General features: G+C 40.6%; 2 protein-coding genes across 12 annotated transcripts in view; one reads left to right on the top strand and one right to left on the bottom strand.

The window, feature by feature from the left end:
* Positions 1 to 13177, top strand: part of LOC104939516 (B-cell receptor CD22) — a 509789-nt gene that overhangs the window by 349899 nt on the left and 146713 nt on the right. The gene's annotated exons all lie outside the window — the stretch shown is intronic.
* LOC104930030 (CREB3 regulatory factor-like) overlaps positions 1 to 13177 on the bottom strand; it is a 30767-nt gene that overhangs the window by 3987 nt on the left and 13603 nt on the right. For all 4 annotated transcript variants that reach the window (XM_027283239.1, XM_027283240.1, XM_027283242.1 and 1 more), the window contains 3 exons: positions 8760 to 8933; positions 7833 to 8022; positions 4209 to 4282 (listed from right to left, as the gene is read on the bottom strand). In XM_027283239.1, coding sequence (XP_027139040.1) covers positions 4209 to 4282; positions 7833 to 8022; positions 8760 to 8933 — 438 coding nt within the window. The remainder of the gene's footprint in view (positions 1 to 4208; positions 4283 to 7832; positions 8023 to 8759; positions 8934 to 13177) is intronic.

The raw sequence follows: 13177 nt of genomic DNA, 5'->3' as shown, positions 1-13177 counted from the left end.
GGATGGATGAGTGTTTATCTGTCATGGTTTGGGGTTTCTGCTTTAACATTTCCTGTTTTGTATTAAAAGAGTTTCTCCCTGGTCTGTAACTTTACTTCCTGCCTTTGTTCTTTTTTTTCTACCAGTTTTGATTATCTGTTCCACCCTAAATAGTTTCACCTGTTCCTGATTAGTTTCACCTGTGTCTTGTTGTCCTGTCTTCACTGTTCTGTTTGCCAGTCCGTTTTTTTGTCTTGCTGCTTCCTGCTCTTGGTTTTTCTCAGTTCTGGATTTTTGTTTGTTGGACTTTTTTTGGATTGATGGATTTAGTCTGTTTTTTCCTGGACATTTTTGTTATTTTGTTTTTTCGCCTGTCTCTTAAGTAAATTATTAGTAGGCTTCTTTTGTTCGCTCTATTTTAAAGCACTTCTGAGATTTCTTTCAAAATACATTAAATATGTTGGTAAATAGTTGCTGAAAACATGAGAAAATGCTTTGAGCGATATATTACTGAAATGTGGATTTAGAGGTTAAAACAGTTTTTCACCAGTTTTTCAGTCCAGGATTTTGTGGGCGGTCCTAAAGGGTGGCTCGATGACACGCTGAGGCCACCCTGAGCAAACCCCTGCACACTAACAGAGATAGAGATGAATTCATCTCGCTCAATATTTCAAAGTTAGTCGTGTCATTTTCTGAACTCATCTGACACGTTTCAGTCACTTCAAAATTGCTGCTTGACTATTCCCATGAGTGGGCGTGGCTTCAGAACAATCAGCGGACACGCCCTCACAGTCCTGGTACTGCTAATTTTTACCTAATTTCATAAACTTGTCGATATTTTTAATAATTCAAATTTAGCTGGGTTGAACTAAACATGACAAAGCAGTCGTACAAGAATTCTGCCAAAATAATAATACTTAAAATCATCAAAATTATGATTTAATAGATGATTTGACATAACATTTAATGCATACTTATAAGACCATTTTTGATAGGCCTCAACAAATATTAAGGACTGATAAGCAGCCCTAGTTATCTTGAAAAAAAACTAGGACCACATGTCCCAAAACCTCTGCTGCCTCGTGGAACAGAGGATCTTTGTTTTTAAAGTACAAGAAAGTGAAGGAAAAATTCTGTTATAAATTAACAGTAGTGAAAGTGAAATAGGGGGAAGTGGTGGCCGAAAGGTTAGAAAAGTGGGCTGGTGGCCAGAAGGAAAGGTTAATGTGTGGAAAGTGAAAGAAGTACTGGTTCCTCCCTCGTTTACTGACACTGAGGTGACCGTGAGCAAGACCATTAACTCCCAACAACAACAGAACAGACTGTTTAATACCGTGGGCTCTTTTCAAAATACAAATCTTGACTTCCAGCTTCGTGTGAGGATTTACTGTTTCTCTTTTTACGATGTCATTTTGAAGGTTTTGGAGGGGTTGATAAACAAAATAATTAGTTGGAGACATCATCTTGAGCTCTGGGAAACCGTGATGGACATTTTTAACATTTTTCTTAATAATGAAAATAATTAGATCAGATTTTCCATCATGCATTTTAAAGGCAAAGTAGATTTAATAACGACTTACAGGATGTTTTCTAACATGCACTAAGTTAGTGCCAGGTAATCTGGCTTTTCTCATACCAAAAACAGGATTTGCTTCAGGTTTTCTCCTGTTAATGGTGTGAATCATCAGCGCCGTCTGGGCTTCTGGTGCCTCCCTCTGTGGGGTCATGTGACCTGATGGCGCCATGACAACCCCTCCTGTCAGTGTACATTATTCTCAGATGGATCTGATTCCTCTTTAGTCCAGCACTCGTCTTAGCAGGGAGTGAGTGTGTGTGGGCGAAGGACCACAGTGGGTCTACCATTTCCTTTTTCTGCACGCCCCCCCCTCACTACTCTGTGTCATTCACACACACAGTAACTGAAATCAGGAGGCTTCCCCGGCACTGGCATGGCGCCAAACTCTTATTTGTTTGAAGTTTCCTGTTGAATCTGCTGCTAAGCATGTAAAGTATGCTTTGTATTGATGCAAATTACAGTGATGGGAAAAGAGGGAGAGAGAGAGAGAGCAAGTGAATGAGAGTGTTAAAAAAAAAGAGAGTCACAGGAGGGAGAGGAGGGAGGGAAAGAGGAAGCAAGGCGATGTTTGAGGTTAAGCCCTGTTTGTTTTGGTTTTCTGCCAGTAGGACAAAAAATATGCAGCAGACACAACTAAAGCAATGACATCAGGAATGACTGGAATGTTAAAAAATGGGAGGGGGCGGGGAGGTCGTACAGGACGCTGGTTGAGGTTGAATTTAAAGACGGTGAAGTAAATCAGAGGAGGAGGAGGAGGAGGAGGCAGGACCGGGCTGACAGATTTGGCAGAGTAGAGGTGTTGATTATTATAGGGGCAAGGTGACGTCACCCTTCTCAGGTTTTCCTCAATCAGTGTGTTTATATTCTCTTCAGTGATCTTGTTATTATCACAGTTCTGCAGGAACCCGACACGACATCTTCAAAGCTCCGGTAAAAAGATGGTTTCTCAGTAATTTATAGCTTGATCTGTGTTAGAGAGGTTAGAACAGGTCAGCTTTACCACCGCACAGTTGTGAGATGTGTTATTTGTTTTGCGTTGTATAAGGACTACAGTGAAAATGAGCCATTAGGCTTTGTTGTGACTTTATCCCTAATGATTTTAACCGATGCTGTGTGTGAAATTAATTCAGTTAAATGTAAAACCTGGTTTCTTACACTAGAAAAGCCATTACCATAGAAGGTTAAAATCACATTTCCACAACTCAACACAGTGTTATTTGTCAAATTTGGACAAATTCACACAGTAAGACAAAAAACTGGGCGCTCTATTCCTACAGAGCCTGTCCTTTAGTATTACGCACTTAATAATGGAGGCATGCAGTGTTGTCTGAAATAAAGAGTGCCTCCGCTAATGTGGAAGAAGCAGAAGCAATATAACACTTTTATGAAAGATAACCTTGGGGGAAAGAGAGCAGAAGCATTACGTCACATCGCTTTCTTTTTTTTTTTCTGTGAGCCTAACTCCATGAAGAAACGATCAACACCACTTTGAAAATAAGAAGTAAGACGCAAGTTCACTGAAGAGTCATATTAATAACCGTTTCAGTATAGGGTTGGGGTGTAACATTAAAGTTTCATTTAGTCTTTATACAAGTTTCATAAATCGACCCTTCCAAGAAATATGCCTGGGGGCAGATAGAACTGCAGAGTGAAAGTCTTTAGGGAATCAATCCAAATGTGGATGGTGTTATTATTCTACAACAATTACACTGTGCAATCATCATCATGACAAGTTAAAGCGAAAAATATAGAAGTCCTATCCCACAGGTAAACTGCATCAGCAGAGAGGCACAGGCAGCGCTGGTCAAACATCAGGAAAACATAGTTTGAGAATCACCCACTAGACACAACAGAGTCTGCATCGAATTGAAGTGAGTTGTAAACAACCAATTTCCAGTTTCCTGAGCAAACACGCTGGCTGTGCCATCAGTTCAAATGCTCCAGGAAAAAATAAAAAAGATGGACAGGTGGCTTTGGGTTGCCTGGTTAGGCAGATGATGGGTTGGGGTTGTCACTCTGGGATAGAGATTAAGGTTGGGCATGAGTACATGATTTGGACGTTGAATATTTCAAACGTACTAGCATTCACATTTTTCTACTTGTACCAAAAGTGAAAGACCTGCAACCGCAGATAACAGTCAGTCACGCATCACTTGACCTTTGCATTTGAAATGCACTTGTTATTGTTGGCACAATAGATATAATAGATAATATCTGTTTAACTATACAGGCCAAGTGGCTGCAGATGAAAAAGCCAAATTATTGAAATCATGTCAACTTAATGTTTGTGGATTTATTTTTTCTTCAGCTTGGCTGATCTCTACAGTCGGTAGGATAACTCCAATCCCAACCTACATTTTCATTTCAGGCCTTGTTCTTACATTGGAGTACTCGAGTATGGAAATTATTTAAAACACAATCCCTAATGAGGAACCTTTAGATTGGTATATATTTCGTAAATTCTCTCTGTCAAGTAAAAAAAAAACCCTAAAACCTTTCATGAATAAACAAACATAGCCTTGTTTTCTGAGTTCACTGAATTAGCCAATGCATTTCTCGGTACAGAGAAGATGAATGTAATCCTTCAGCAGGAGTTAAAACATGAATATCATCACAATAGGTGTCAGATGTGAAGTTTGTGTGCTGTACTGACCATACTCCTGGTTGAGCCCCCACAGCTTGATCTTGTTGGCTTCGTGCTGGGCCTTCTTCTTCAGCCGACAGGCCCTGGAAACAGAGGAAAACAGAGCGCTGTCATTCTCTGGAACAAGAACCTTTGTCTTAGTATTCCCATTCTCCACATGACCCTGTTACCGTGTCTGTTGGTTCACACTGAGAGCAGCTGGAGAGCGATGAGAGAAGGATGCATTTCCAAACTGTGAGAGAGATTGACCGTAAACCTCCCCCATCCCTTCGTTACTCCAGTAACCATTTGACACCACGACTCTGAGGCAATACGGCCGCTTTGGTTTCAGATTATTTGGGGTTGATAAACGGCGGCAGGGAATGAATCAATCAATGCGTGTTAAATATTAATGCGTCTCATGGGACTATTCTCCGCTTGCAGAGAATTTCTCTTTTCTTGCAGCTGTGACTCAGCTAAATGAAACTTAGGGAAACAAAACACTTGCAGGCCAGTGGTGTTGGACAGAATACTCCTTCTGTGTTTCTCTGTATGTTGAAATGTTCGAATTCGCCCTCAGCCACGTATTTTTCACTCGTAAGTTGTACCACAGTCCCTGCTGGTCCAGGGAGGATGTAGACGACCGCACAAAACTTTGGCTGTTCTTAATCATCGCAGGGATGGGACTGATAAAGTACAGAGGATGTTCCACACATGTACCGCAGGTTTTTAAATTCCCTACCCTACCACAAGCCCTTAAACACATCATCAATATGGAGCTTTCAAAACAGTCACAGCTCTCAATCCAAAACCAAAAATAGTCAAAAAGAAGACATGCTGTCCATTGTGAAGGCTTACCTACAGCTGCAAATTGATTTTAAGTGGCTGCCTGGAAGGTAGGAAAAACAAATTCACCAAATTAAAAGCTTCTGGTACTTGGATGGGTTTGGAAAATGGCTGCTGGTTTTTCTTTAAGATACTTGGAGGTGTATCTAAACCTGGAGCTTTACCTATTATTTAAACCTAGCAGCCAATCACACGATGAGAGGTAACTGCGTCTTTAAAGAAAGAATGACTCAGAGGGCTGAGTCACTGTGATGTGAACAATGTGCAGGGTGAAATTATGAAAAAGGCTGTTTCACACTTCCGTTAGGAGCTCTCTGACAAATGATTCATTAGCCCTACACTAACATTTTGGCAAATACGCCTATCTTAAAAGGGGCAATAGAATTAAAGATCATGAATGTCTAAACATAAAGAACTAACATCATCAACAGAAAGTGAAGATGTTGCAGCTGCAACATTCACTGTACATTTCTGAGGATATTTCAACATTTATTAGACGTGTGTAACCGTACGCAGTCAACAGGGTCAGTGCATTGAAGGTGGGAGGAGGTGAAGTGCTGCCCTGTATTCTTTTTGGTGCACGTGGCGAGAATTAACAGGACTTAACCTCAGCAAGTGGGACAGCATCTCATTTGTGCCACTATGAAGAAGGCGGTGCTGAAAGTCTGGTGCCGCAGCACTCTCGACCCCCAAAAAACAAACTTATCTCTACCGGCATCAACTCTCGTCTCATGACTGACTGTAAACCGCGCTGCATCTCTTCTGTTTGTATTCATGTCACCAAAGTGACACTGGGCCCTTAGACTAAAAATAATTTTTTTTTAGTCTAGCTAAGCACAGAGAATGGAGGCAGGGGAAACCTGATAGCCTCTAGTAAAAGAGGAAAAATATGTCTTCTGATAAAAAGGTCTCCCTTAAACTGTCTTGTTTATATATTGAAAAGTGTAGCCCTCAAGCTCACCGCAGAAACCTCCAAGAATAAACTTGGTTTTGGTCAGAGTTCAGAAAATCTGCAAGGCTGCTAGAGGACAGGACTTTAGAGTTACCGTGTGCAGTCACCGGGGCTATGCAATGCTCACTTAACTACACAATGTTTGCGATTTCTAAGCACACGAGGTACATTTACATTTATTCATTTGGAGAATGGTTTTGTCCACAGCAACATGCAAATGAGGAACAATCCAGCCACAGGAGATCAAGAAGAAGCCGTTGAGAATAGCTGCCTCAACACTCGATGCTGACACAAGTGCCACAAAGCTGCGGGTGCATGGAGTAACTGAAGAGGTAAGAAAAGTTTCGTGATGGAAAGAGAGAGATAGAGAGAAAGAAAGAACATATCAGAAATCTCAGAAAGAGGCAGGCATTCTCGCAGTTTTTGAAGGCAGCACTTCTGCTGACTGTATCGAGTTCGGTAACTCATTTCACCACTGAGGGAGCACACCGAAGAGACGGATTGGACTAGTAGTAGTTGTTCATTTGAATTTCGAACTGAACTTTCCATCTGTTTCCAGCCTTTGAGCTAAGCTAAGCTGATGTTCATGAACCAGTCTTTGTGCTGAACACAAAGATGAGATTGATTTCAATCTCCTCATGTAACTCCCGTAAGAAAATAATCATATTTTCCCAGAACGGTGGAGTATTCCTGTGTGTCCAGTTACTGGGTCAATGGCTAAAAGCGCAAACTGTGCTTTTATCGGAGCATCTGGACAAGCTGGAGGCACCGCAGCTAAAAAAAAGTGGGCGAGTGTACGCCGCCTGAACCCCCTGGGCAGGTTGTTTCTGACGAGATTGAGAAAAAGAATTGGAGAGACTAGAGGCGGTTATGATAATCGCACCGCTAAATGGGATCTGCGCTCAGGCAGGACAAAAAAAAAAAAGAAAAAAAAAGATGTGAATCTTCACAAATGAAATTTCTGCATATTCAATTAAGACAAGCACTCAGTCACACTGCAATATGAGTAAAGTGCACAGTGACTTTAACTGCACACTTTTTTCCCTCCCTCCTGCTTTTCCCCGAATGTTCTATCTGATGGTGTGTTTGTGTCGTGTTTAATATATGTTTGGCATTATAAGCTATTCCCAGAGACGCTCCTTTCCTCCAAATTCTCTCCCTCCTCCTCTCCATGGATGAACTTTCTATGACCCTCCTCTCTCCCTCCTCATCTAGCTCCTCGTCTGCCTCCTCAGTCTTGCCCTGATTTCCTCTTTTTCAGCCTTTCATCCAGCTTACCTCCATCTCATCTCCTCTGTTGTTTTCCTCTGCTTCTCTCCATCTTTCATTAATTTATTCCATCATGCTCATGTTCAAAGTAAATGTGTTAAAAAGTTAAAATCAACTCAAAAATACACTCACGACCTACATTTTTTAAGCGTTCGCGTTCGCTCGGAGGATGCCTTATCTTCAGGATGGCACACCGTTTATTTTGAAGTTCAAAAACTTCACATAAAACGCATGACAATGCGAGACCATTTTCCATCAAGTCAAATCAACTAAGCCTTAAATTCCACAATGATTCGATGTTTTTCTTAATGTATTCTTCCCTCTCTATGTCCTCCAGTAACAGTATTAGGTCAACTATTTAAACGCACCACATATTTGAAAACCAATCTCGACAAGGCTAAGGACTGTCTGCAGATACCAAACCACAGAGCCCTGTGGGATTCTCTTCTATTTTTCTCTGCAAACGATTTACAAAGACTGAAAACCTCTCAAAATGCCCACTCATGCCTGACGAGTCGATAAAGAAAGTCTCCTGGGCACTGACTTGGTGCAGAGGATGTAGGAGGGCAGTAAGTGGAGTCTAATACCTGGAGGCCAGCTTGTTCTTCTCTTTACGGGACCGGGCTCGAGCCACAGCGGGCAGGTCATTGACCGGACCCATGCCGTCGATGGCAGCGTTGAGCTTCTGCAGCTGCTCCCCAATGTTGTGGAGCTTCTGGGGGTTTGGTGTCAGGTCGCTGGCGTCTGTCTTACGAGCTTTGCGTCGCCCTTTTTTGCCTGGACAAAGGACAATAGAATTTAATATCTTTCTGTTAAAGTCTTTCAATCCTCTTTGGTTCTACGTAATCGAAGAAACCCACCAGTGTTGCCCGTTAAGTCCAAATTGGCTCAGATCAACCTAACTTTGGCTTAACGTTCTTGTCAAGATCTCAAATTTAAACCATGTTCTGCTTCATGTACACATGCTGCTTTTAATATTACAATGTAATGACGTAGAAAGCAGTTATATAAATACCTATCCATGTCAATTTAAGACGGCAGTTTGTGTTTTTATTGTACTGGATTACATGAGTGAACTGGTTTGTACGGGACTCTTCTCAAGAACACAGGCTGCCGAGCTGCTGCACAGCTCCAGTTGTGCCTGGCGTTAAGATTCAGTTATCAGAGAAATGCTGAAAAATTCAGATTTTGACATAAAAGTTGAATGTAGGGCACACGCCTGAGGGTCCCGATCCGATTTGTGTCACATGAGAGGAAAGAAATGGGGGCACTTTCAGCTGCAGTATGAATGTCGTTTTAATGACTGCTGCTGTTAAAAGGCTCTCATTCAATACATCTTTACACTTAAATTTCCAGCCTCACAATCAATAAATCTATCAGTTATCTTCGGTTCATCAAAATGCCAAAATGTTTACTTGCAAGCAACAACAACTATATGAAAGCACTTTGTTATTTTTACATAATACACCATTCCCATTAATATTGATCTTATTGTTTTTGTTTTGTTTTCTCACCCTCTCTGCGGTACAGTGTGCTGGGTAGAGTGCTTGAACTCCAGGAGAGGGACCAGTGGACGTCTCCACCCAGTTTCTTCTTTGTGGCCGTCTCTCGAGCACGTCGGTACTCCCAGAAACAGCGACGCTTCGACTGGCGCTCACCTGGCTGCCTCACTGGCTCGGCCTCCACCTCTGTTTAAAAAAAACAAACAAAAAAAACACATCCACATACAGAATTGTGAATTTGTGCACTGATGCAAACGAGGTGAAGGCTTTGCAGCAGTTTAACGAAAATTGTGTGAGATGAAGCAACAAACGTCAAACACGGGGAAAAACATGACAAACATGACTTTGTCAGCAATTCATAAAACAAGATAAGTCCACAACCATGTTAGCTGCCCACATAAGTTCACAATAGAGACAATTATTCAAGTAATGAAAAACATTTTTAGATCTACCACATTTGGATCAAAAATATTCCAATCCAAATCCGAATTTAAGCGTGGCACCACAGGAAGGCCGAGGAAACCAGAGCAAAAGGGATTAGAAGCATTCAGGGAATTGTGTGGCATGATAGTTGCAGTTTGTGACCAATTTTGGAAACAATGCTACAAAATTTTAGAACTTAGAGCATCAGACTTGCAAGTATATCAAATATATATCTTTTTTTTGTTTGTTTCTTTAAAGCATTATTGCATATCATGTAAAACACCAGGGGGGAATGAAAATTGGCGTGCGCGTTGTCTGTGTATTTTCCTTTGTGCAAAAGGAAGATAAAGAAACAATGACGGATCGGGACTACGCAGGATGTCATTTACACTCCACACACTTTTGTTTTTGCTCCTGATTTTGATGAGTTGAAGTAAAATATCTAAGACTTCTTCTGTGCACACAAAAGGTTGTTCACAAATTTGTAAAAACCCGTGTTAGTGACATAATGACACAGGTGAGCCTTGGACTGGTCGCTTCAAAATGAGCAGCTTTATCTTGAAAAAGGAAACTAGAGCCGGACTGATACTGGATTTTTGGAGATTGTATGTGGTTATCAAAACACAAATATAATTTACAGTTACAACAACTTTACATTAAAAAGGAAATAGCATAATTAATAGATCTGAATTATCAATGCATACTGGACAACATATAAGCTGTTAGATATATCTGTGATAGGCCATATCTATATCGGTATGAAACAAACTATCGATTCATTCTTCCACAGAACAGATCATTCAGAAGCTCTTGTGCCACCACAGTCTCAAATATCTGAGGAGAACAATTCAGACGAGGAATCAGCAGGTTGAAAAGGGCGACAGGAACGGCTCACACAGCTTACATTGCTCTGACACTGCAAAGAAAGAACACCACGTGTTGTATGTACTGCTGTCACTGCATGAAACGAACTTCATTCCTACAGAGAATTTAGGAGTGCCGTCGACATGCAACTCAAGACAAGTTAGTTAGTCTGGATTCTTGAACGTGAACCCAGTGACTTTCCCAGCAGTTTGCAGTTTCTCCTTTGCTTTTTTTGTCTAATCATGTCTGATCGTGTCTTCTGTTATTTCACTGTGAAGCACAATAAATCGAATTCAAATTATCCATGTGTAAGTGACAGAACTGCTGAACTGTCAAAGAGCTTGTTTAAACTCTGATTGAACTGTGATAACACGTTTCATAACCCCTCCCTCAGAATATAACGATTAGACTCTGGTGTGACTTTTAGTTTCATCTGCTGCGATCCTTTTGATAGCATGAATTGAGGCTACGCCTTTGTGGCTGTGCTTGCTGCTGTGATCCTGCTTGATGCCCACTGCAGATACGATTGATATTATTATCATCATTATAACTACAAGTAGTCATATTTCTATTAGAATTATAGTTATCACTAGTTATCTCAGCCATCATATTTATCAGATGAGAAAGGTATTCACAGACAGTGCTGCAAGCTTGCTTGTAAATTCAGTATGTGCTCAGTTACATACATACATACATACATACATACATACATACATACATACATACATACATACATACATATATACATATATACATACATATATACATACATACATACATACATATACCATTTTGTATGAGGGTGCAGTTAGCTGATTAATGTCTTTTTTGATATGAAGTTGCATATCTGTTGTTATCTATTCACCGTTTTCCTCTGTTTTCTGTTTTTACCTAGTGCCTTACGGAACTTTCAGTATCCTTAATAAAGTTATTATTCTAATTATTATTATTATCATTATTATTATTCTTGCTGCTGTGCGTCTTTGTCTCTCTCCCTCTCTAAACTTTATCAAATTGTTGGGTCTCTGTAAATAATATTACAAAATGTACGGTCTAGGCCTGCTCTATATGAAAAGTATCATGCGATAACTTCTGTTATCATATAAATAAAATTGAACTGAAATAATTGAATTCCAGCAACACAACTGGAGTTCAACAAATACGGTTTTAATTCCCATATTTTTGGAATCTGCCAATATTCAATATCTCTAAATTGTAGCATTGTCAAGCTTCAGTTTTTCTTTAATGTTTCCAAAATGTATTCTTCTAATATGTTCTAATATTCTAATTTAAACAATTATTGAACGTAATCCGGTTCAGATGTTGCATCAGGATCACTTGAGGTTTGGTGCCTACTACAGAGAAGCACTGATGCAATTATCCAAATACAGAATCAATACTTCAGGCTGTTTTATTAATATATAATGAAGAAAACAGACTTCCATCCATTATTGTGGAGGTGGACAACGTTGACAGCCACATATAAGATATTTAATAGAAGAGAAATACCCTTCAAGTTTATATGACAGATGAACCCTAATCATAACTGACAGGTATTAATGGTTGCGTGGTTTGAAATTGCTGTGAACCCTAATCCACACATGCTGTATGTCGTCATGACAAAGCCACCACCAGCTAAAACTATATACATGTATGCTGCTTCAGAGGCAAACACCTACATGAGCACACAGACGTCACAGAAGATTAGCCTCAGGCGTGCAGAGCCATGAATAATGGCATCATAAATAATACAACGTGCAAAGCTCCACCGGCAGGAGAAGAGATGCCTCTTCAAATCTACCAGAGCTGAGTTACAAAAAAAACAAAAAAACAAACATGCTGCAAATAATGAAACAGTAGAAGGATTAAATCAAACCGAAAGTTAATAACCATTAAGTCCCGTCCTAGCCATTAGCCAGGGCTGTCCATTTCACACACACGCACACACACACACACACACACACGCGCGGCTTATGTAACATCATGTCGTCTGGGCCAGTCTGCAGATAGAGCCATTGTCTGCACTTTCCCCTTAACTCGATGTTTCGCTTCATGGCTTATTTTATCGTTTTTTTTTAAACACACACACACACACACACACACTTTTCCATCCATCACACAGCCCTTTACAAACCATTATTGTAAGAATGGCTCAACCGAGTACACACACAAACTGCCACAACAATAGAGAGCGTCAATAGTGTCTCGCGACGGTCGAAATATGACCCACGCCGGTCTCTGAGACCGAGCCAACGACCTCTCCATTACCTTGCAACAAGAAGCCGGCAGAGATTTGTTTATCTAATGCGAGGACGATCAGAGACAGAAAGAGCCTGGGAAAAGATGGTAATCTGAAGTGAAGTCAGTTTACATGCGTGTTATCTAATATACATGTTTATATTTCATGTCTTGTGGTCTGGACATGAAATCACCACTGACATTTAAGCCCTTTAGCTGGTGCTCTGAGCGAACGGCAATAAACAAATTCGTCTACAGGGAAAGCTTCAGAGAAGTGCTTTGTGTTTGACTCGCACAATAACTAACAATAATTAAACTAAAAAGACACTCCAGTGATTTACAATTTGACTTGGAGGACTCAGAAGAGACAAAAGATTTTAAACAAAATGGTCAAAACTCACGCAGCAGAGGATGAGATATCCTGCCTCTGCATTTAGACATGCATTTTGTATGCGTTAAGCTCCAACAACACTGGATCCTACTATTCCCACAGTGCATCTTTTATTAAACCCTACATGCCTGGTAAATACTCAAATCTTTCTAACTTTATATATCCTGGTTTTATAAAGCATTGCAGCCCTCTAGAGCCACAGAAGATTCAAGATATTTGGTCCAAGTCATTCATCATTACCAGGATAACCTTAGCTATCCTCGGCCCTCACAGACAGACTCTGTGACTCTGAATGAGTCTTCAAAAGGACAAAGTTTGATGTTGTAGTCTGGCTGTCACCGAAAGGTCTTACACTCAGCAGTTTGCCTTTTTCCTTTTATACGTGGAGCTCTTGAATCAGGTGATGACCATGATGATGTTGATCTGGTCTGATCCACAAACCATCAGGTAGAACTGCGAGGAGCTTGACTGACAAGGTAGTCATCCAGTCATGACAGTGACATCCCCAGTGTAC

This window comes from Larimichthys crocea, chromosome X (assembly GCF_000972845.2).
Source record: "Larimichthys crocea isolate SSNF chromosome X, L_crocea_2.0, whole genome shotgun sequence".
Taxonomy (NCBI): domain Eukaryota; kingdom Metazoa; phylum Chordata; class Actinopteri; family Sciaenidae; genus Larimichthys; species Larimichthys crocea.
This window is presented reverse-complemented; position numbering and strand designations above follow the sequence as displayed.